Consider the following 26064-nt stretch of genomic DNA (forward strand, 5'->3'; position numbering starts at 1 on the left):
AATATTTCAGATTTGGATTTTTCACTGAAAACTTTATTTCCATGGAAAAAAATTGACTTTTTGTTTTGTCTGTGCCAAAAATTTCCACAGGAAAAAAAGCCCTATTTTTTGATGACCTATTTTTTGATGACCTCTACTCAGGAAACACCTTCTAAAACTGGGACTTTAATTCTCTCAAAGGTTTTGCAGGAAAGTTTAGGCGTGTCATTTGACATATATATTTCACATTAAAAATCTGAGAAATTTCTTAATGAATAACAATAGCAACAACTAGTACAAGTCTTGTTGCCCGGCCTTAGACAAACTCCCACTGGCTTTAATGAGAGTTTTGCCTGAGAAAGGACTGCATGATCTAGCCTAATACTAGATAATGACAACTAATTATAACTTGCATTTTAAAAGCCCCTTTGCACCTTGCATACATTTGGGCCTATACAGTATTACAATAACAAAAATATTAAAAAGAATTTATTATTATTAATAACCACTCAGAACATTTTAAATAAGGACAACAGACATGTTTTTGACAAATGAAAAGGAGGGAAGAGGTTATTAATATAAGGCCAACAGCTGAACTCGTTTAAAAATCATCTTTGGAAAAAATGCATATAGGTGTTGTTTAAAAATGGGAACGAATGGACTAAGACAGATGTCTAGAGGGAAGGAATTCCATATCCTAGGGACCACCACAGCAAAGGCAGAATTGCTTACTTATCTTAGCATGATGATGGTAAATGACCGAAGGATGAGGTCAGAGCAGACATTATAAAGAGATTTAAAAACCAACAGGACCAGCTTAGAAATCTATCTGCAACGTTATGAAAAGCCAGTATGAAGAATGCAAGGGTGGGAGTGGTATGAGAATGCTTGCTCAGACCAGGGAATAACTGTGCTGCTGCATTACATATCTATTGCAAGTGACTGAAGCCCTGCTAGGAGAAGTAATTACAATAATCAATCCTTGTGGTCAGGAAGGCACGTGTTGCCGGTGCAAGATAACAACACAATGAAGAAGTGTGCAACCTAATCAAAAACAAAACAACAAACAAAACTTTGGTATTTGTACATGAAAGTGCTACTTCTATTTAGTCTATCAGTTACAAGATATAAAATAGACAACTACCTAAATAACGGAATTATTTTGAAAGGGAAAGTGCCCATCTCAATATGTTATTTACTACAAATGAAGGCCAAGAAGTGTCAATTTTTTCCCCTTGTGTCTTCCTTTGACTCAATCTCCTTATAATGGTTTTCTTCTGTGGTAATAAAATAACTGCATAGTGATATCAAATATATAAACAGATTTATTATTCCAATATCTTCAGTTGTTTAAAGGACATCATGTAGACCAGATTCTCAAAAGGGACTTGTGATTTTGGGTTTAGGTTTTTGGGTGCTCAACTTGAGATGCCTTAAAAGGGACCCAATTTCCAGAATTGCCCACCCTCTGAAAATCAGGCCCCTTTAAGGTGTTTCAAGTTGAGAATTGAAAAATTAAAGGGCATCCAAAATCACCAGTCAATTTTGAAAATGTTAATAATACACATTCTCCCTATGCAGTCCTGTTGATACAGAAATGCAAAAAGATTATTTTCAGTACAGGTGAGTCTCATCTTACGCAGGGGTTCCGTTCCGTGGTTAGCGCGTAAAGCGAAAACCGCATATAGTCAAAATTATATTGAGTTGAATGGCGGGCGGAATTGCCCGCACTAGAGATACAGTATTAAAATTGTTATTTTTCTCTTTTTTTTTTGGTTTTTGCCAACCACATAAAGCTGAAATTGCGCATGTTAAATGCGCGTAAGTTGCGACAGACCTGTAATATTTATTTTATAGAAGTCACTTACATGTCACTTTTCAATTTCATCATTAAAAATGACAGCTTTCTTACCCAGTCAGCATGTGGCAGGTACTGTAGTTTGTGGGTGACCAGGATAATGGTTCTCTTGTCTTCCCTTAGCATTTTCAGGATCCCTTCCTGCATAAGATGGTCACTTAAGTGGATATCCAGTGCAGAAAACGGATCGTCCTAGCCATGAGAAAAGAGATTAAGTACCTGCCATACTGCTGCAGCCAAGCCTTTACAGGATTTAATGGAAGTGATATATTTTAACACTAGTGCTGTCTTCAGTTAAGTCAGTTAGATCAACACGGACAACCAGAGGGAGGAGAAGATTAACAGTAAATCAATATTTTGCAGTGGCAGGGGATTCTCAGATAGATGGCAACAAAGCATGAATTATCTTTTTGCAATGACTAAGCTGAAAGATGGTAATTTTAGCTAGACTTGTGCTGTGGTTTACTGAGCCTTAGGGTAACTGCCAGTTTATTTACCTGCACTCTTCAGATATTGATATACTGGCGTAACTAAGGGCTTGTCTACATGGCACTGCAGTACTGACAAGCCCCTATTTAGGCCTAACATAGTGAAATCAACAGTAGCCTAAAACTATGGTGTGCCTGACTTGAAGTCCTGCAGAGAAACAGAGAATAAGCACATCTTGATTTCCTTGGTGACATACTTGCTCCCTTGTGAGTTATCTATTCCCACCTCCGAGAGAAATTTCCCTATTGAAAAACCACTGAGAGAGAAAGATTGATCAGTTCTATGATCTTGACCAGCTGATTGCTTTTAAGGGCTAAAATTAGATTAATTCTGTCCTATTGACTCACTGATTTGTATTTAATTAATTGAGGAAAGATCTAACATTTATTGAGGATTTATTCATTTGATCCCATTTATATTCAGAATTACGAACATCGCATGTAGAAGGTGGTACTAATATTACTGGTAGGATTTACATTGTCTTCCCACTGGATATTGTTTATTAAGGTAATTATACTGATTCTTTTTATGTGGAATGTGGAATTTTGCTCTCTGAGCATTGAGTTATGTCTGCTCTATCCCACTGAAATCAATAGGAGTTTTGCAATCAAATTCAGTGGAGGCAGAGTTAGGTCAAAGTTAGATGCTTTTGAAAATCTGACACCCTTATTCCCCCCCGCCCCGAATTTTGGAATAATGTCATATTGTAATTACACTTAATACGTTTATTGTTGTATTGGTACATTTACAAAAATCAATAAAAATAATTTAAAATATCTAGAAGCAATGATGATGTAGCGATGATGATTTTTGAGGGTGTAATAAATCAGAATATAATAAAATGAAGGGTAGAAATGAAGGAAATTCAAGGTGTCAGGTATGGTCACACATATGTTACAGTAACCTCACACCCTGACAAAGAGTATATTCTCAAATCTTTGCATGGGGTTTTAGTCACCTAGTTCCAAGTAAAGTCCATGGGAACCATACATCTAAAACACTGTGCAGGGTTAAAAAAATGTATCTGAAGTTGACAGGTGAAATGCTGAATTCCCTTGGTCTATGGATTTGGATCAAAACTGATCACGTTCCTTAACTATGGTTTTCGTGCATGCCTGCTACATATGCAATGTTGTACTCTTCGTGATAGACAAAGGCAACTTATGGCCCAATATTGGCCCTACTCCACTGTGGCACTTGGCAAAAAAAAAAAGGTAATAATTGGAGATATACCAATCTCCTAGAACTAGAAGGGACCTCGAAAGGTCATCGAGTCCAGCCCCCTGCCTTCACTAGCAGGACCAATTTTTGCCCTAGATTCCTAAGTGGCCCCTTCAAGGATTGAACTCACAACCCTGGGTTTAGCAGGCCAATGCTCAAACCACTGAGCTATCCCTCCCCCCTAAAAATTTACTTGCGGCGCCCGTCTCCGCCACTCCGGATTCGGGGATCTGAAACCGACTCCCTTTCGATCGGCCGAGGGCAATGGAGGCCATCGCCCGTCCCTTCAAAACGGCGCTCGCCTATCTCTTAGGACCGACTGACCCATGTTCAACTGCTGTTCACATGGAACCCTTCTCCACTTCAGCCTTCAAAGTTCTCGTTTGAATGCAGCTCTACTTGTGCTATATTCACTGCCCAGGAAAGGGTTTTCACTCATTGGGGCAATCACATAATTGCTATGAGCCCTTCTCATAAAGACAGGCCTATGAATCTGCCTCCTAGGCTCTTAGAGATGTTGTCTGAGATGTAGTGCCTTCCTGACTCCACATGACATGGCTGGTACAGAGGACTTTAAAGGGTTCATACACTTGAAAGCTGAGCTCAAAAGGGAAACTATCAGCTAGGAGAATCAATAAACCCATTAGTGAGCATGTGTGTGTAGGGGGGGATTACTTGATTCTTCCTCATACTAATCCAAGGACCTAATCCCACTCCCCATAGTAGCTCCATTGCGGTTGGGGCAAAATACGCAGAGAACAATTCAGGATGGGCAGAGAGTTTGTTTCCACAAAGAAAAGAGATGCCTTAGGCACAGACAATATTAATTTTATGGATGAGAATTTAGAAATTTTTACAAATACTGCAGTCAATATTTGAAATGTACTAGCTCAAATAAAATCTTGAAGTACCAAAAATAAATGCAGTGGTCAAAGCAGCATTTCAAATAGAAACTGAGGAGGGCATGTCTATATTGCAACAGGGAGTGGTGTGGACGTTGTGACGTGGGCAATGGCATGGGTCAGCCACCCAAGCTCAAACCCAGAGGTCAGAGGGACTTGGACTTAGGCTGCTATCCCATGCTGCCATCCATGTCACAACATCCACACTGCTATTTTTAGTGCACTAACTTGAGCCTGTCTACCCAGGCTGGGAGGCACGTTCCCAGCCACACGGTAAAGTGAAGGATCAAATCCATGATTTCTATTTACATTATTTATCTTAAGATCTATCTGTGGTATTTATGGGGAGGGGGTCTGTCCCCTGTGTATCTTAGCTATAAAAAAAGTAAAATAAAGTAGTACATATTTCAATTGCGACTACCCCTTTGGTTCAGTGAGCAGAATTTCATTTTCTGCCCATTAAACATTTTGAATGAATATACACCTCTACCTCGATATAACCTGACCCGATATAACACGAATTCGGATATAATGCGGTAAAGCAGTGCTCCGGGGGGGGAGGGGGCTGCGCACGCCGGTGGATCAAAGCAAGTTTGATATAACGTGGTTTCACCTATAACATGGTAAGATTTTTTGGCTCCCGAGGACAGCGTTATATCGAGGTAGAGGTGTACTTGGTGCTGCAACGTACAGCTCAGACATAATGGCATCTACTCACCAGGAACACAACATTTGTCTGCTGGTAAAGTGCTCTTGCCACACTGATGCGCTGGCGCTGCCCTCCAGAAAGATTAATACCCTGGAAGTAAACAGATAAAAAAATAATAAATTGATCACAAAATCTCTAATCCAGCTCTAAAATCAGAATACTTAAATTTTGCTTTGTTAGAAGTTTTTGTGGAGAAGACACCATGGAGTGAAAGAATCCAGGTATATCCTTTTGAAAAAGTAGCCCTACTGTTCATTTGGGAAAGCAGCAGACTAATTGCCTTGATATCTGGAATGCTCTACCATGAATTTTGGGCCACATATACACAACTGTAAAATTGTTAAAGCCTTCATTGCTATTGAGCAAATGCAACTGCAATGCAGATTACACTAATTTGCTGAGATGTTCCATATTTCCTCTTACAAGATAAGAGGAAACTTTTAGATGACCTCAGTTGTATGCTACCAGCAGCTGGAACTGACTTTTTAATGTTCTTTGTCCACACTCAAAATGTACTTCAACATCAGCGGAGAACTTTTAGTGCATTAGACCCAGATTTTTTAAAAAATAGGTGGCTAAAGTTAAGTTTTATGTCTATATTCAGTTCCACGGGAAAAGCTGGGTGCTTGACATGTTTGAAAAAAAAGCCCATTTGTTCAGGTGCTTAAATAAGGTCTTAACAGTTTAACTTTAGTCCTTAGACTCATTTTTTAGTGAGAAGGTCATGATGCATTGGTGGTGCCACTGAAGAGATCTGGGTTTGCAGATGACCTTTGGACATTCTGTCCTTGAGCTGGGCGTATAAACTAAATGACATTTTCAGCTTCTGGTGGGGTGGAAAGGAAGGGTAGAGTTTTCCCATATCACATTTATTTTTCTTGTAAAGGTAGCAGCAATTTTTAAAATTACGTTTTAATTGGCACTCCCCCAATCATTTATTCAGAAACATTGGTTTGAGAACATTCTTGAGGCATGTGAAGGTTTGTATAATGCTGTGATGACATATTATTTATCTAAGGTATCATAATTATACTAGGTAACTGAATTACAAGAGGCATTTTTTAATCACAATATCAGACTATGTTGAGATGAAACATAATCTGGTGGCTATGAGAGATCTAGGTTCTATTCCCAGCCCTGACTCAGATTTACTGTGTGTAGTTGTAGCCGTGTCGGGCCCAGGATGTTAGAGAGACAATGCGAGTGAGGTAATATCTTTGACTGGACCAACTTCTGTTGGCGAGAGAGAAGTTTTCAAGCCTCACATAGCTCTTCTCAGATAAAGTTTACCTGAAGAAGAGCTCTGTGTAAGTTTGAAAGCTTGTCTCACTCACTAACACAAGTTGGTCCAATCAAAGATATTACCTCACCCACCTTGTCTCAGAGATTTACTGTGTAGCTTAGAGCAAATTACTTATTTCTGTGCCTTGGTTTCTTCAGCTGCAATGTATTAGCATTTTCCTACTTCACCAGGGTATAGCAAGGCTTAATTAATTGTTTGTTAATTACCTGATACCTTCAGATGGAAGGTGCTCTAAAACTGTAAAGTTTTACTTTTATTATATGCCTGTAGACACCAAACTGCAAAGAGTGATGCTTGGGCACTGATATTTCAGGTAGCGACTGTGGGACTAATAAAACATTCTGACAGCAGAACATTTAAACCAACACATTTCACACAAACAGCAATGTTCCCATATTTACCAAGCGACGAGCTTTCAGACTAATGATCCAAAAGTATATTTAACTCAAAGATTTATTTGGCAACTAGAGTACTGAAACGATTTAAAGAAAAACAAAAACAAATCCTGTAGATGGTTACTGACCCTCTCTCCAATCTGGGTTTGGTCTCCATGAGGAAGAATGTCAATATCAGGCTGAAGGGAGCAAGCGTCAATTACTGCTTTGTACCTGTGGAAACAAAAAAGATAATGCAAAATCCACACAGATATTGCCAGAGAAACACTCTTTCTACCTGCATAGGAGCAAAGATTAACCAGCTGTAAAAAGTCACACGGTGGAAAAGACTTGTTTGTTAGGCACTAATTGTTCTAATGGAATCCCTTTCAATCATAGTCAAGTAAATGACATTTTGGCTAGCAAAGCACCTTAGACCAGGGTCGCCCAGAGGATTCAGGGGGCTTGGGGCAAAGCAGGGGAGCTTTGGCGCTTGTATTCACCCGGCGGTGGTCCAGGTCTTTGGCAGCATTTCGGCGGCAGGGGGCCCTTCAGTTGCTCTGCGTCTTCAGCAGCACCGAAAGGCCCCCCCACTGCTGAAATGCCGCCAAAGACCCGGACCGCCACCAGGCCAGGGCTCGCGGGGCCCCTGTGGGGCCCGAGACCTGGGGCAAATTGCCCCACTTGCCCCCCCCCGGGTGGCCCTGCCTTAGACCAGCTCCCCAGACCAATTAAAAATATTTACAGGCTAAAAATAGGCAGAGCAGGCACTGGTTCTTTTATGATGCATTGTTAGTCTTTAAGGTTTACTTGTTTGCAGCATCAGGACCTTAGTTTCCTCTGTTTGTGTGGGCCTTTCACAGAAACAAGGGAGAAACAGTAAAAACATATACAATGTGATTGTATAGCCACCAAAATTGGGAGAGGGACTCAGGAGTGGAGATGGATAGGAAATGGTTTTCCTGTTCCACATTGGAACAAAATGGAGATCTTCAAAAATTTTCCACCAAAAAACCCAAAATAAATAAAAATAAACAAATGAACAACAGAGAGTGAGAGAGACCCCAAAATAGTCAATAGCCAGTACTTAGGGCACTCAGCTGGAATACAGGACACCCATGTTCAAGGCCCTGTTCTGCTGGTTCAGAGATTCTGTTCTGGAGTTTCTCTCTCTCTCTCATTATGACCAGAAATTTCACTCTGACCCAAGAAACGCTCTTCACAACTAGTCCTTTCCTGCAAAAAGTTTCAATTTTGAAAAATCGACATTTCTGACAAAAAACTGTTTCACTAGAAAATTCCCAGCCAGCTCTACTCAGGAGCAGGTGAGCAGGGGCAGCTCCAGGACCCAGCATGCGAAGTGCGTGCTTGGGGCGGCATGCCGCGGGGGGCGCTCTGCCGGTCACCGGGAGGGCGGCAGGCAGCTCCGGTGGACCTCCTGCAGGCGGGACCGGTGACCGGCAGAGAGCCCCCCGCAGCATGCCGCCATGCTTGGGGCGGCGAAATGGCTAGAGCCGCCCCTGTAGGTGAGACACCTGATACCATTTTAAACTCACTTTAAGAGACTTTTTAGGTTTCAAGTTAACAGGAACTTGTAAAGATCTTATTCAATCAAATGGGGTTATTCTATCAATATTTCTAATTAAGCTTGTTCAGCTGTTTTATTGGAACCCTAGCAGCCAAGAGAGAGCAGAGCACTGGTGGCAAAAATGAAGGGAGACATGACAACATTCCTAGATTCAGAAGCCACCGGGGCCAGATTTGTCACTGACTTTCATTCCATGCAATTCCACTGGAGTCAATGATTGCACAGGGTCTAAATCTGAGTAGAATTTGGCCTATTTTATCTCCTGGGCAATGCAAAACAGTCATTTGGAAAGAAAAATGTTGCAACAGAGCACTTAGCAAGACCCCTTTAAATAAAAAATAAAAATCTACTCAAACTATTTTTATTTTTCAAATAGCATTATTTTTTGCTACTCTCTCTTTCCTTTCCAAAGTCAATAATAGTAGAGATTCAATGCCAAATGCTATTTCAGAATGTAAAAAAATGGAGTTCAAAGATTAGCTGATCCACCCAGGTTAAGCACAAACATACCACTTATCGTCAATAACATCTCAAATTTTTAAAATTTAAAAACATTTTAAGATCAACTTACAAGAGAGTTTACTCAAAAGTGCCACTGTGGTCTGTTAAATACTGTGCATCACACATAGCTATCCTTTGGAAGGAACAAAAGCTCCTAAAATGATTTTTTTGGTGGATCTCCATGCACTACGAAGTCAGATGAACTTTTATCATACATACATTTTCACAAGAAATTGATCAAAATACATCAAATATCAAAATATATCTGGCTGAAGGAGCAGTTTATAAATTTATGCCTCAGAAACATATGGTCAGTTGTTCACCTAACAGATGGCCCCAGACCTGGAGCTGAAGTGTTTGTTTAATGTTCTGTGTTTTTTGAAAGGAGAATGGGCTGTCTAGTAATTACTTTTGCTGGCACACCAGCTTCCTCCCTCAAAACAGCATTATTTAAAGTGCAGTTACATTTGTAATAAAAAAACAGGGTTCCATCATATAACCTAAGAGTTTGTAACACTGATATTATTCCCAGCAGTACTGAGCAGAAGTTGCAAATGCCACAAATATGGGCAGACAGTACACAATAGAGAGGCTGGCTCTGGAAGTGTAAGACATGGGTAAATACAATGTCATATCTGGGAAATTATAAGGAGTTTTCACAGTTTTCTTGTGAAGAGGTGGTTCAATATTGAATAATAAATGTCAGTAATGGTATGTGTATCTCTGGGGTAGCCCAGTTAGCTGAAACAATGTTATCATTGGACATTTATTGTGGTAATCTGATGTAAACACTGGATTCTTTTGCAATGAAATGAGTAACTTTAGTTCCAGCGTCTCAGCCTTACAGGAGCATAACTCTGTTTTCTTAGAAAAATGAACCAAATTCTCCTCTCCTCTACACAAATGAAACTCCCACGGAAGCCAAAGGGCTCAATTAAGCTCTTGGAGCCAAACCCCTGTCAGAGGGAGTAGGAGAGGAGGGGCACCATCTGAGCAGCTGTGACTGAAGGCATTGGGACTGATTTTGAGTTCGCTTATGCCAATATAAATCAGGAGTATCTCCGCTGAAGTCAGTGGAATTAAACGGGGACAAATTGGAACAGAATTAGGCCCATTGTGTCTGTCTCATACAGGAGCAGATAAAATACACCCAATTCTTCTTCCATTACACTAGTGTAAAATCAGAGTGATTGAGAAAAGAATTTGGTCCAAAGCAACTGAGCCCGCTGAGTGGATGACTATCCTCTCTCTCAGGAACATATGTCTGTTGTGGAGACATGGACCACTGTCTAAATAGTGAGAAGTTCCCTCTTGCATTCAACAAGCAATATTATGTCTGCTGTCAACACAGGACTGCTGGCGAGAAGGAGATCCCTGAGTCACCTGACCATGCCGTGCATCATACCAAGACACCATTACTGGCAAACCAGGTAACCAAGGAGGAGAATATGACCTGTTAGCCATAAACAGCTAATGCAGTTGTCTCTGTGAAAGGCAATTAATCTTTCCCTTCCTTTTATTGGCAGGGTGCTGAAACATGTTACCTTTGTTTGTTGAAGGGGCTTTCAAAAATGATATTCTCTTCCACAGTAGCATTGAGCAGCCATGGTTTTTGTGAGGCATATGCCACTGATCCTCTTTTCCTGGAAAAACAGGAATTCCCACCTCATCAGTACAATTAAAAAACAAAACAAAAAACAAACATATAACGCAGAAACTGGTAATGAGTCTTCACTAATGCAACCTTTCTATTTCCCTTCATTAAGGCAAATGCATTTTCCACATATCACATCTCTCACCAAAGAAATGTTATATAATTAGAACCCCTCTTGCATATTGTCATTGTTTTCCTAACAAAGGTTTTGAATGGAAAAATACATTTGTTCCCTAATTTATTTTCTTCTTTGACGTGAGTTTAAGAGAAAGCTAACACACAGCATATTCTGCTTGAGTAATGAGGGTATTGTGAGGCAAGCCAGTAAATGCAAGGAAGTCTAGTTACAGCATTGTTCTGAGAGCCTAATAGAAAGTGTATAGCAGCTGACCAGACAGGTATCACAGAGGAATACATAATACATTACAAAAGGGATATTTTGAAAAGGCATATTTAAGGAGTTCAAAAAACAAACAAACAATAACAAAACAAACACAGTTTTTCCCCAAAATAATAGTTCTTTGGATTTCTCAGGTAAAATATTGCCCCATAACACAGAAAAAGTAATAGGAGAGGGCTAGTAGTGAGGAAGACTCTGATAGATTCCCCTTGTGTAGTTGTCTCCATTTTGTCCCACCAAATGCAATGTTTGCCCTCACTGTGCAACAGTAGGTAGGGGTCAGCCTCAAGAATCTGCAGGTCTCAGAGAGTACACCCAGTCTATCACCACAGAAGGCTTGGTCCTCCTACTCCTCCCACTCCCCAGTATTTCAGAGGCATGGTTGCTAGGGGTTTCTCACCAGTGATAAACCATGGTGCCTCCTCTATTACAGGGTGGGAGGTTACCTCAGTACAGAATCAGCCTGACTGTACTGACGTTAATCCAAATTGAGGACTCTCAGCACCTTGTAGGATCAAGACCTTAATTCCCACATATGTAGCTAGACAGTTCCTGGATAAATATAGGGTACTGACCCCTAGTGGCCTTCCTCATTCAAGAAGTCGGTTTCAATGAGACTGCTCACCAAAGTAAGATCAGCAAGATTTGGCCTGACGTGTTTTATTTAAATTAAATAGTTTTTTCCCTTTTTAAAATGTTGCTTGCCTTCCCCAGATCACTATCTTTGTCTGCTGGAGCAGCCATTTCATCACTCCTCTTCTAGCTGGACATTAATGCAATTCAAATCATGTGCTGACAGCCAAGTGTGCTGGACACCTTTCTTATCAGAAACCGAGGTCATCTGTCCTGATCTTCTGTCAAGTCTTCAGGAAGACTTGCCTAGAAATTTTTATGAGACAAGTTTCTTTGAGGAGCAGAGAGGACAGTGTTATGCTACCCCAAAAGGCTTTATTAGCGCATTCTAGACATCATTTCTGAGCACAAAAAGTACACACTCAGTTGGAATTTTAATTATGTTTGATGAATATTCTTGGCTCATAGCTGAAATGAAACCTCAAAAACCCTTTATCCTAGGTCTAACTCCTCACAGGCATTCAGTCCTAACTCAAAAAGAAACCATTAGTTAAATTATTGTGAAGTTTACATATAATTTTTAGAAGAAATCAGTGCATATGTTATAGGATTAATATGTATTCATCAATTCATTTTAAAGTCCAGAGTGTCTCTCATTCACTTCTATGGGTTAAAATTGTACAAGTTCTGAAGATTGCTGAAAGGTTACTGCAAATTAGTTTTTTCTAAATAGTTAACTGCTAGTGTGATTGTGATGTTTCAGGGGGGAAAGTCTTATGGGAAATGTGTTTTGTCTTTTAAAACATTGCTAAGGAGACTAGCACACTGTGGGTGAATTCACCCATGTACACTGAACCAGCACAGGCACATTGCTTAAGTCCCATTTAACCCATATTTTGAGCCCTTTAGTGGCCCACAGGACTTGTGTTGGCCCTCTGCACAGGGGTGAATTTCATCCTCTTTACATCCAATTCTTCTTAGCTGGAAGCTGAGATCAGGTTTACACACAGGGGTAGATCCCATATTTATTACATGGGCAAAATTCTCATGAACTCTTACCTGCGTGAGAAATTTATGCCGAAGCCCATAGTGTCTCCCATAAGGAATCTAACTGCTCATTCAAATCTCTCATTGAAATCAGAAGAATAATCATTTGAAACTATTAACTTCACTGGAGAGTATCCAGTTGACTCAGAGTCAATTCCATATTGATGTATCATTTAGGAACATAGGTCAAAAGTTTCAATTATTTACCCAAGTCCATATTCAAGCCTGATTTTCAGAAGTCAATTCAAGTCAATGTACATAATTAGCATCTCTGAAAATAAAGCCATTTATTTAGTTGTTTATATATGGATGCAGATGGTTAAGTTTTGACCACCAAACAAAAAACAAAAAAACAAAAAAACAACACACAAAAAATGTTGTGGAGTTAGAATTGGTGAGGTGAGATACAGTATGTTGCAAACCCTTTATTGTGCTTCTGGAGCCCTGGGTCAAAATTCAGGTTGAGCATTTCTCAAGTTTTTGCAACATTCATGAATGTCTACTGCTGATACAGCAAAAACACTACAAGTCAGCACTGGCATATCTGAGGGAGGAAGATACACTGGGTTGGTCTTTATACCAGTCTGTGTTACTCTTTCATTTTTACAAGAAATAAACTGAGTCCCTGCTTTTTTCCCCTCCAGTCTGACTCAGGTCCCAGGGTAGTAGAATGCTGCTGCATTACCACCTATGAATACACAGAAACATCCGTTTATATCATTGTCTAATTTATACCAAAAAAAGGTCTACATGCTTAATTGCTTTTCTGTTTGTTTTCATCTGTTCTAAAGCTTGCAGCAGCTGCACAGAAAGTAAAATAATTCAATCTGATTTCCCAGGAGGCTCAATAGTTGCTACTCATTAATAGGAGACTGATGTTCTTTCCAATTAGGTTTTAAAATATTGTACCTGACTTCCGTGTCAACAGCGGTTTCCTTCTCTGGGCTGCAGAAATCAAAATATCAGTTATTTTTTTAAATTATCTGGTAGACAGCCTACCAGACAGATTAAAATATTCTAACACAAAAAATGTGAAACTAAATAAGTAAAAAATTATATATATTTATGGTTTAACATTCCAAATACAGTATCACAAATATAGCTATATAACAGAAGTAAAGGTCCTTAATAAGTACAATGCTTTTCTTTATGATATGGAAATACAGCGGAGAAATTGGTAACTTCAAGGGCCCTAATCTGAGAAAAGCTGTATACCCTTAATGGAAGTTGAGGAAATGCTAATTACACAACACTGTTATATACATTGCCTTATTTGTTATTAATCTTCATAAAAATCTTGTAGGTTTCTCTAATTCTGATCAGATACTATGTTCTGTTTCAAATCACCTAATTTTTTATTTAATGCAAATACTTTAAAGCATTCTTGTACGGATGCAACTATGAGACAACTGAGTGCCTCTCCTTCACATTCTTGCAGCCTTTATGCACACAAAACTCCCATTTATTCCAAAGGATATTGCTAAAGTATTGCAGAATTTGTATGCTGTTGCACATTTAGTATATTTCTCAATTCAGACACAAAAAACATGTATTCAAAGTCTGGATTATTTAAACATTTTTTAAAACAGAAAGCTGATGGAAATGACAGCTATACACTTGGAGCCCAAATCCTGCAAGACCAGGACATTTATAAGCAGACAAATATCTAGCTATAGAAATGACGACAAAAGAAATATTACAGGATTAATTGTTATGAAAACAGTAAAAAAAAACCCAGTACATTTTGAAAAAAATAAAAAGGGGATTAATTGCAAGGCATTGCAGCTGTTTTTCTGTATATCATATAATCCAGGAACTCATACAGAGTCAAATTCTGCTCTCAGTTCTCCCATGCAGTCACATTGATTTTAGAGGGGTTGCACAGATGTGAATTAGGGCAGAATATTGCCTGTAGTGCAAACACAATGTATAAGGATTTCACAAACTGTTTAAAAACTCAAAATGCAAACACAAAGGAAGATTAGAACCTTTAACGAACCATGTTTAGTAGGAATAGTAACAAATAAGTGCAGTTTTATGCTAAAAAGCGCCCTGAAATACAAGGAGCTCTCTCTATCTATTTGTAGATATCGATAAACACACACTACAAATGCACAGCAAGATGTTACAAATTTCTGACAAAATTCCTACATCTGAATGAAATGTGCAGGCTATTCCTCTTGTTGTTAATAAGGTTAAGGATATGCAAATGACTTCTAATAACTTGACACTTTAGTGCTAACAATGAGCAGATATAGCTATTACAGCAAATGGTGCGCAATAAATTATTTTTTATTTAAAAAATAACAGTAATCTTGTCTACAGTTTGTCAGTTGCCTCTCTGTTTATTAAATTATTTTCATTTTCCTGGCTGCATTTTTAATATAACTGATGACACAAATAATGAAATAACTACATTTTGCACAGCGTCTTAATCCAGTGTAATGCAAACCAATAAAGAATCAGCAAGCCATATGACTTCTGTCTCTTTATAAGCAGTCAATTGATAACCCTTATTCACAAAGAAATATTAGTTGGTTTGACAATGCAGAACAGGTAAGGAGAACAGAAAACTTGAAATCAGGCTCAGGAATTAGGCATAAGGAACTGCTTTATAGTAATGGCAGATAAACAGGCTGTAAAGGAACATTGGAGAGTAAGAGGGAAATGTACGGTAGGTCAGGAATAAGATCTTGTCAAAGGGATCTATCAGATGCATAATTAGGTGGGAAATAAGCATAGTGAAAGGTACTCAATCTGATGGGTAGGGGGACAAACTTGAGAAACAAGCAAAGCAGTAGCGGAGGAGCATGATGATCCAAAAGTACTATCAGTAGAGTAATTAATGCTTCAGAGAGCCAGGAAGACATTCTGGGTCAGTAAAGGACACACACTATAGGGAGAGCCAGAAAAAAGGACATAGGGTGAAATCCTGGCTCCACTGAAATCAATGACAAAGGTCTCATTGATTTTAATGGGGCCAGGATTTCACCCATGATTTTTTAGAACTGTCACCTGTACAACATTCCACATGTTTGCATGCCAGGCTAAGATGCCAAGCACGGCAATGTCTGTTCCAGAATGAGATTTGAGTATTCCAGAAATCTAAGATGAACTCAGCTCTCAAATTAGCTATAAGGCAAACATAATTTCCATGCCAGGATGCCCAGCAAAGACATGGACTAATCTGTACTCCCCACACGTTTTTTAATTTCCCACATGCCCGAAGACCTGGGGCATGTGAAAATAAAAGCCTCATGACAGGATGAAGGAAATGAAGACAAGGGTAAAGGTGAAAGATTACATTAACAAATGAGACTTTTAAAGTGATAGTGCTAGAAAGTGCTGATTAGCGCTGAAAGTGTGGAACTAGGGAATAACCTGATTTAGGAATTTACAGTGGGATTCGTGAAAGTACTTACGTGATTTAGGAGCCAAAGTCACTTAGGTGCTTTGGAAAATTTTATCCTAAGTGGCTTAAGAGCACAAGTCCCACTGACTTTAAAAAAAAAAATCCTCACCTTACTTTTTTTTCTTTAATGGTATTTAATAGTTTGACAAGCTGAATTCCCCTTTGGTTCCTTCCACTGTGATTAATTTAGTAGGAAGTAGAAAGATCAACAATCACATATAATACCATACCTGACATCTTCCCCTGTCTCGCTGTCAGGAATACTGCTGCATCACAAATAAAAAGCAGACAAAGATGGTTTACTTAAGTAAATATGAGCAATCTGCCCCAGAAAGAGTAACAATTAAATTCTACTTTGTGTATAGACTGCAAACAGTGTTTATCACAGGCTGCTGCTGTTTGAAGACAGCAGCATCTGTTCCTTCTACAGAAATTGCACTTTGTTTTAGCAGTCATAAAAAAAAAGTGAATTTGTGTCCAGCAGTGTTTTCCTCATAGTCAGCTCATTCAGCTCTGAACAACACTTGAGACTTCTATAAGTGCCTAGGGCTATGTCTTATCCAGCCAAGGTCAACACTGTTCTTAGGAGGTGTGTATATGTACGTAGGTGTGTAAGAGGGACAGAGGATTATTGTCTAGACTATTTTCAAATGTATCAAGTTGTTTAAAAACCAAGTTGTTTTGACACAGCAATCTATTACATATATAAATGTGCCATGCCTTTTCTGAGTCACGCTCATTTCAGATCCAGTGAGGAAATGGAAAGCAGTGTTTGTGTCCAATGGGGATAACCAAATGAAATTAGGAAGGGGCATAATTTTTGTGCTTTAACGGGGGTGACCTAATTACCCCATTCGTGTGAACAAATGCAAGTTTGTGCAGGCACATGGGAAAAAACTGCACCTGCTGTTTAAAAAGCTAGGTTATGGTCCCTTTGAAAAGTTAGTCCATAATAAGCCATCATAGTACCTAAATTCAATTGACTACAGAATTCCTGAGAGCTTGCCAACATGTTGTATTTTTTCTATGCATTATTGTACTAAAAAATTCTCTCCCCCACACAATTAACCTACATTTTACTCACATAAGCTACTACATAATCAAAAGTAAACCCCACCGCACCTTCCTGTCCAAAAGCTCATGAATCTTAATGCATAGCAAGTTTATTCAACAGCAATATATTCTTTACTGAAACACTGAAAAGGCTGATATATTGAAAATCTTCTCCATCCCTTGCATGCCCTCCACAAGGACCAGGGACAGTCTGAGTCCCTGTAGCACACATCACCCCCAAATGGGGGCAGGGAGAGGTAGAGACTTGGCCTCATTCCCCTATGTCAGCCTGTGGAGTGGGTTAAGAGCAGGATTATGCAGCCTGCATGGTCCTTCTCTGCACTGGGTAGTGCAGGAAGGGACTGTATCTGAGATGGGCAGTACGGATCCTTTCAGCCTCAGGGGGGTCACTCATGGCCGGTAACACCCATTCTACTGAGCTCTCCCTCAGGCAGCTTGTGACACCCTACTCAAGGCAGTCCCTGAGTGGCATCATCATCCTCTGAATAAGTAACACATGGTCCAGCAATACACTGTGATGAGCCTGTATCTGAGTTACTGCATTACCTGAATCCTGATCCTAGAAAGTGTCGGTTTTAGTACAAGTAATGCTAAATCAGGTCCTTGCTCTGTGTTCCTGTAAAGTATTGAGCACATTTTCTCTGAAAACATCTGGTCAATATGTAGTGGCAGTCAAAAAAGCAAACAGAACATTAGGAAAGGGGTAGATGAGATAGAAATTATCATAATGCCACTGTATACATCGATAGTATGCTCACACCTGGAATACTGCATACAGTTCTGGTTGCCTCATCTCCAAAGAAAGATATACACCGCTACCTCGATATAACGCCACCCGATATAACACGAATTTGGATATAACGCGGTAAAGCAGTGCTTCGGGGGATGGGGTGGTGTCGGGGCTGCGCACTCCGGTGGAGCAAAGAAAGTTTAATATAACACGGTTTCACCTATAATGCAGTAAGATTTTTTGGCTCCCAAGGACAGCGTTCTATCGAGGTAGAGTGTATTAGAATTGGAAAAGGCGTAGAGAAGAGCAACAAAACACAAGGGCAGCTGCCATTTGAAGAGAGATTAAAAAGACTGGGACTGTTCAGTTTAGGAAACAGACAAATAAGGGGTGATAAGATAGAGGTCTATAAAATCATGAATGGTGCGGAGAAAGTGATAAGAAAATATAATTAATCCCCTTCACATAACACAAGAATTAGGAGTCACCCAATGAAATTAATAGGCAGCAGGTTTGTTTTAAGCATAAGGAAGTACTTCTTCACACAACACAGAGACACCAGTGCAACTGATTGCCAGGGAACGTGTGAAGGCCAAAAGTTAACTGGGTTAAAAAACCCACCAGATAAGTTCATGGAGGATAGGCCCATCAACAGCTATTAACCAAGATGGTCAGGAATGCAATACCATGCTCTGAGTGAACCTAAACTTCTGACTGTCAGAAGCTGGGACTAGATCACTTGATAATTGCCCTGTTCTATTCATTCCCTCTCAAGCATCTGGCACTGGCCACTGTCAGGCTACTGGGCTAGATGGACCATTGATCTGACCTTGTATGGCCATTCTTATGTTCTTAGGATAACATTCCCCAAATTCAATCTTCTTTTTGCATTCTTCCGTGTCCTCTGTCTTCTTCCCCTTGCTCTTTATCCCCACTTTTCTGCATAATTATGGCACCTTAGAGGCATTTCATTCCAATTCTTATAGTGGCACATTCCAAACATTACAGCTGTGACCACTGCATCTAGGGCCAAATTTAAAAAGATATTTAGGCATCTAAAGATGCAGATAGATATTTAGTGGGAGTTTCAAAAGTGCATAGGCACTTAACGCCCATTGAAATCATTGGGAATCATACATTTTCTCTTTAAAATATATGAAGGATAGACCTTCCAATTTCATTAGAGCAATGTCCTTGTGGGAAACAATTTGGAGCAATGGAATTAAGAGTTATTTTGCAACGTGAGTTACTGGAGCCAAGAATTGCCCTGTACTATAACATAGACCATACTAATCTGGGGCACATATGACTGCCTGAGCTAGGACAGCAAATTATGGTGATTTTTTTTGATAAGATTACCCTCTTTGAACCTTAGGCCTTGTCTACACTGGCAAGTTTCTGCTTAGTAAAGCAGCTTTCTGCACTGTAACTCCTGAGGTGTACACACTGCTAAGCCACTTAGTGTGCAGAACCTGCACAGTTGTAGCACTGTAAAAAAAACTACCCCAACAAGAGGCATACAGCTTTCTGCACCGGGGCTACAGTGCTGTGGTGCCAGCATAGACTCTGGTCAATTACAGCGCTGCGATTGGCCTCCGGGAAGTGTCCCACGATGCCTGTTCTCGCCTCTCTGGTCATCGGTTTAAACTCTACTGCCCCGCCTTCAGGTGACCAACCATCATCCCCACCATGTAAATTCCTCTGGAATTTTGAAAGTCCCCTTCATGTTTGCTTGGTGATGCGTGCAGAGGTCTCAGCATGTCTTTCCAGGTGGCCATGCCTGCTCCACGCACCAGGCAATTCTCCACTTGGAGCAATGCTAAGCTACTGGACCTCATCAGCATTTGGGGAGAGGAGGCTGTCCAGTCCCAGCTGTGCTCCAGCCATAGGAATTATGATACCTATGGATAGATTTCACGATGCATGACAGAAAGGGGCCATGACCGGGACACACTGCAGTGCAGGGTCAAAGTGAAGGAGCTGTGGAATGCCTATCACAATGCGCAGGAGGCAAATCGCCGCTCTGGCGCTGTGCCATTCTTGGAGATGACCCCACTTCCACTGCAAAGGCCGCTGTGGATACTTCAGTGGCTCACATGCCAGTCGAGACTGGACTGAGCCAGGAGGAGGAAATCTTGGACAAGGATGTGGAGGGGGAGGGGGACCCAGAGGCAGAAGATGACTTGGAGATCTGAGATGCATGTAGCCAGGAGCTCTTTTCTACCCCGGAGGAGGCTAGCCAGTCACAGCTGTTGGAGTTTGGCAAAGTGAAAACAGGAGAGGAGGCCCTTGGTAAGTGGCTTTGATTCTGGGAACTGCTGAAGCAAGTTGTTGGGGGCAGGAGGGTTGCAGAAAGCATGCTTGTGTTTGTTTGATGCACGTATCACCACATGCCTAGTCTGAGGCGGACCAGGCTGTTGATTGATTCCCCCACTTCACGGGAATCTGCCTCAGAGATCTCCAGGAAACTCTCATGGAGATACTGGGCAATCCGCTGCTGCAGGTTCTTTGGCAGAGCTGCTTTGTTTCTTACCCCATTAATGGTAACTTTCCCACGCCACTCTGCCGTCACTGGAGTGGGGACCATTGCTGCACACAGGCAAGCCTCATAGGGGCCAGGGCGGAAGCCGCAGGCTTGGAGAAGACCCTCCCTTGATTCCCTGCTAACCCTCAGCAAAGAGATATCTTTCATAATGAACACAGCCTGTGGAAAATGTACTGACAGGAATGATTATCAGCCCCCCCCCTACAGTGCTGGCTCGCCCCAAGAGCCATGTGACCAGTGTAGTAGGGTCCGGGAACACTGATTGACCCTGCCCATGTGGCTACTCACCATTTTGCAGGGCTTCTGGCTCATGTGTGCTTGCTTGGGGTCAGCCAGTTAGTGACAGGTATGTGAGTACCGGCAATAATAGCTCTGTGCCTGCCCTCCCCTGCAGCTGCTGTCGCAAAACTCTTTCCCATTCCCCCGCCCAAGACACTGCCAATACACTTGTATCAACCTCCTGGCTCCAGTCTGTACCAGTGTAATTCCACTCTTCCCCCATCACAGTCCAGCACTGTGGTCTTCCACTGCACTCAACACCCATCCCTCTGCAGTTTGGCCCTGCTGAAGTACAATACCTGCTGCACTGTACTCCAAAGGAGAAGGTTGGATATGATCCCTGGACATACACAGATCTTTAGCTGTCCTGGGACCCCACCTCCTCCTGGGAATTTCCCTTCCCCCATCCTCCTCAGTGCTGATGGGTTTTTTTGTTTGTCTCTCTCCTCCGGTTGTTGTTTTTTAATAAAAGAATTGTGTTGGTTTGAAAGCAATCTTTATTCCAGTAACTGAAAGCAAACAGAGCCCTGCAAAGCAACAGACATCTTAAACCTTCATATTGCATCATCTGCACCAATCACAATCACCTCCTAGCATTACAAGCACTGCACTCCCAAGTATAGCAACAAATATTAGTGGCTTTCAGCTTCAAATTGCTGCCTCAAGGCATCCCTGATCCTTATGGCCCCACACTGCACCCCTCTAATAGCCCTGGTTTCTGGCTGTTCAGTTCAGCCTCCAAGTGTTGAGCCTCAGCGGTCCAGCCCTGAGTGAAGCTTTCACCCTTCCCTTCACAAATATTATGGAGCACTGGAATATTGTCATCGGCCAGGTTCAGCCTCCCATATATGCAGAGCCAGTGGGCCTTTAAACAGCCAAAAGCACACTCAGTCATTCTGTACTTGCTCAGCCTGTTGTTGAACCACTGCTTGCTGCTGTCAAGGTGCCCTGGGTATGGATTCATAAGCTATGGCATTAAGGGATAGGCAGGGTCTCCCAGGATCACAATGGGCATTTTGACTTCCCCTACGGTGATCTTCTGGTCCGGGAACAAAGTCCCTGTTTGCAGATTCCTGAACAGGCCAGTGTTCCAAAAGATGCATGCGTCATGCACCTTTCTGGAGCAGCCTGCGTTAATGTCCGTGAAATGCACATGGTGAGCCACAAGCACCTGGAGAAAGAGAGAAATACCCCTTCCAATTAATGTACTTGGTGGCTACGTGGTCTGGTGCCAGAATTGGAATATACGTGCCATCTATCGCCCCTCCGCAGTTAGGGAAGCCCATTTGTGCAAAGCCATCCACGTCATGCACATTGCCCAGAGTCACGGTCTTTCGGAGCAGGATGCGATTAATGGCCCTGCACACTTCTGTCAACATGAGTCCAATGGTTGACTTTCCCACTCCGAACTGGTTAGCAACTGATCAGTAGCAGTCTGGAGTAGCCAGCTTCCACAGTGCAATCGCCACACACTTTTCCAGTGACAGGGCAGCTCTCATTCTTGTTTCCTTGCATCGTAGGACTGGGGAGAGCTCATCGCACAGTCCCATGAATGTGACTTTCCTCATCCGCAAGTTCTGCAGCCACTGCTCAGCATCCCAGATGTGCACGACGATGTGATCCCACCCCACCACTCAGTGTTTGTTTCCTGAGCCCACTGTGGTCAGCACCTCCATGAATGCCACAAGCAATCTTGTGTCGAAGTTACTAGGCGTGGTGAGATCAATGTTGCACTCCTTTTGCCTTTGTCGTTTAAGGAATCACTCCACTGCCACTCATGACATGTTAGTTAGAATGAGCAGCATACTGGACAACAGTTTGGGAACCATTCCTGCAAACCAAAGAGGCAGAGTGCGCAGTACACAAACCGTTGGAATATGACACCAAATGTGGATGGAAGCACAGGGATTGCTGGGATGGGAAGCAGTGCATCACGGGGCTTTGGGTCAGGACCCAGGGATGCCCTGCAACTCCCTCCACCTTCCCACAAGTCTTAGCAGCAGAAGAGGAAGAGATGCTCTGTGGGGTAGCTGCCCAAAATGCACCTCTCTGAATACTGCTGCAAGTGTCGCAAGTGTGAACACGCTATTGCGCAGGAAGCTAACAGTGTGAACACACAACCACCATTTCCCTTCAGTGCTCTCTGAGCGGTGCTTTAGCTGCTGGCACTGTACCTCTGCCAGTGTAGACATCCCCTTAGAATCTGCCTGGCCAGAAACTAGGGCAGTCTTATCAAATCAGTGCAGCCCCCATCTGGTTGCTGTACTGCAGGTGTGTACAATTTACAAAGGAGGTCAGTAATCCCTGTGCTTCCACACAGTGTGCAGAGGCAGTCAAGAAAGCAAACAGGATGTTAGGAATCATTAAAAAGGGGATAGAGAATAAGACTGAGAATATATTATTGCCCTTATATAAATCCATGGTACACCCACATCTCGAATACTGTGTACAGATGTGGTCTCCTCACCTCAAAAAAGATATACTGGCACTAGAAAAGGTTCAGAAAAGGACAACTAAAATGATTAGGGGTTTGGAGAGGGTCCCATATGAGGAAAGATTAAAGAGGCTAGGACTCTTCAGCTTGGAAAAGAGGAGACTAAGGGGGGATATGATAGAGGTATATAAAATCATGAATGATGTGGAGAAAGTGGATAAGGAAAAGTTATTTACTTATTTCCATAATACAAGAACTAGGGGTCACCAAATGAAATTAATAGGCAGCAGGTTTAAAACCAATAAAAGGAAGTTCTTCTTCACGCAGCACACAGTCAACTTGTGGAACTCCTTACCTGAGGAGATTGTGAAGGCTAGGACTATAACAGTGTGTAAAAGAGAACTGGATAAATTCATGGTGGTTAAGTCCATAAATGGCTATTAGCCAGGATGGGTAAGGAATGGTGTCCCTAGCATCTGTCTGTCAGAGGATGGAGATGGATGGCAGGAGAGAGATCACTTGTTAGGTTCACTCTCTCTGGGGCACCTGGCATTGGCCACTGTCGGAAGACAGATACTGGGCTAGATGGATCTTTGGTCTGACCCGGTACGGCCGTTCTTATGTTCTTATATAACTGAAGCCAACACTCAAACTGGGATCCCTGCAGAACGTTCTACAGACTGGTTCTGAAAGATGAAAAAAGAATCATGCCCTCGGGAACTCAGTAGGAGCTGTGCTAAGGTTGTTTCAGTTGGAAGCTCCTGTATACACGTGACAGATAGCAAAGCAAATGTGATAACTGCTGGATTTGAACCTGTCATACTTTGGTGCAATGGGATAAAAGAAATTGAAACCAGTCATGACCTTTACACTGTTGTTGAGCACATACTTGGCCAACAAGCCAGTGATATTTATAAACAGTCTGATAAGACTCAATTTCATCTGCTTTAGTTTAGAATCAGCAGTTAAAATAACATTTTAATGATGTTATTTTTAAATAAAATATTTACAGTTTTACTGAAATGGAGTTATTTCAGCTAATCAGAGTGAAAGGATGCTGTACACCTGCTGATGCATAACTTTCTGATGGTTATACTCTGGTTTCTCTCCAAAGCGGTGTAGATAAAGCACTGGACTAAGACTTGGGAGACCTGCTTTCTATTCTTGGCTCTGCCAACAACCTGCTGGGTGACCTTGAGCAACTCACATAACCAATCAGTACCTCAGTTTCCTGACCTGTAAAATGGGGATAATGATACTGACCTCCTTTGTAAAGCACTTTGAGCTAGGTTTTATCAACAATTATGAAAATGTATAGCACTCTGACTGGCTGAGGGTGCAGTTACTTCTCTGAAACAGCAGCAAAGAGTCCTGTGGCACCTTATAGACTAACAGATGTTTTGGAGCATGAGCTTTCGTGGGAGAATACCCACTTCCGTTTTGGAGGATGAGCCTTCGTGGGAGAATACCCACTTTGTCGGATGCAAAGCTCATGCTCCAAAATGTCTGTTAGTCTATAAGGTGCCACAGGACTCTTTGCTGCTTTTACAGATCCAGACTAACACGGCTACCCCTCTGATACGTCTCTGAAACAGTGCATTATGTAAAATCCCTGTTCATTGATTGGCTGAGAATCATTATTAGCCAATCAGAGTGTCCTATAACTGCATGCTTGTTCCTTAATTCCCAGTCAGCTGGAAGAAAATGTATTTATATCTGTTCCTGTGCAACTTGTCCATAGACTTCATGCAAACAATTGTACCATAAAGAGTCTTATGACACAGTGCAGCTAGTAAAACTGGGAAAAAAAATCTATTCTTGTAATATGCACAAGATAAAAAACATTCACACACATTTATCTCTGATAATGAGCAGAGAGAGTGGGGTGTTATTGAAAATCTTATAAAAGTGTAGTATACAGTACATTAATTGAAATTTGACTTGAAATTTAGAAGACCAGACTGCGACTGTCCCTTATTCAAGTTTTGGGGTGCAGTAGCTTTCTCTCTGCATTGTTCATACAAAAGCCAGACCTAACTACGGCCTGCCCTTTTGGGAGCACAAGAACAACTTCTTCTGTGTCCCCTTGAGAAGAACATATGGACAAGACTACGCTCCCCCAGCATGGCCCACAAAGCAGGCCAGGTGCATCAGGGAAGTATCCTGAGCATATTGCGATTTATCCAATATCTATGATGCGAGACCATTGATGAGACATGGTGACCTTTAGGACTAAATTCTCTCCTTGGATACGTGTCCACAACACACACTGAATTCACAAGAGCTGTGCACATGGCTCTGAGGGTAGAATCTGGCCCTTTTCTAACCTATTACCATTCAGCACAAACATGAAATCTTTAAATAGTTACCTGTTCCAGAATACGTTCCCGGAAGTCTTCTGCATCTCCCCAAGTGTCGCTAGCAAGAGTGAAGACTTACCACAGCCCACCTGTCCTACGATCATTGTTAACTGACCTGGGAGAGTGGAAAGCATATTTGAGGTTCTGATTACCAGACATTTGCTGAACATGTGTTATTCTATACATCTGCTGTGGTTTTTTACCTTGAGGGATTCGGATATCAATGTTGGACAATGTCGCAGATCCTTCAGGTGTCCAGGTGAAAAATCCATTTGTGATCTATGGCAATATGTTGAGAAATGAAAAATGGAAAAACAGCGTCAGGGCACACCTGTTTGTTTTTGGCGTATGAGAGAAATATCCGTTGTCATCCTTAAATTGGACATGGGACCAGAGGTTGCCTCTGCTCAAAGAAGTAAAGCTGAGGCTTTCAGGGCCTGATTTTCAAAAAGGGGCCTCCCTTTCTGTATATAATACTCTGCACCCATGTGAGTGTGAGAGCTGGTTGGAAAATGGTGAAAAGCTTTGGTGAAAAGTTTTTGAATTATTGTGTGAAATAATTCTGATGAAATTCTGAAAATTAAAACAATTTAACCAGCTCTTTATGTGCATGTGTCAGCCTTCGTGTGATT

General features: G+C 41.5%; 1 protein-coding gene across 1 annotated transcript in view; it reads right to left on the reverse strand.

Annotated features, from left to right (window-relative positions):
- The window catches only part of ABCC8 (ATP binding cassette subfamily C member 8), a 140402-nt gene that overhangs the window by 37797 nt on the left and 76541 nt on the right, over positions 1-26064 (reverse strand). Inside the window, exons 15-22 of the mRNA XM_045017170.1 lie at positions 25636-25711; positions 25442-25547; positions 16241-16276; positions 13508-13543; positions 10469-10567; positions 6985-7069; positions 5168-5248; positions 1892-2029 (exon numbers count right to left, since the gene is read on the reverse strand). Of these exons, the coding sequence (XP_044873105.1) occupies positions 1892-2029; positions 5168-5248; positions 6985-7069; positions 10469-10567; positions 13508-13543; positions 16241-16276; positions 25442-25547; positions 25636-25711 (657 nt within the window). The remainder of the gene's footprint in view (positions 1-1891; positions 2030-5167; positions 5249-6984; positions 7070-10468; positions 10568-13507; positions 13544-16240; positions 16277-25441; positions 25548-25635; positions 25712-26064) is intronic.

The sequence above is a fragment of the Mauremys mutica genome, chromosome 4 (genome assembly GCF_020497125.1).
Source record: "Mauremys mutica isolate MM-2020 ecotype Southern chromosome 4, ASM2049712v1, whole genome shotgun sequence".
NCBI classification, from domain to species: Eukaryota; Metazoa; Chordata; order Testudines; family Geoemydidae; genus Mauremys; species Mauremys mutica.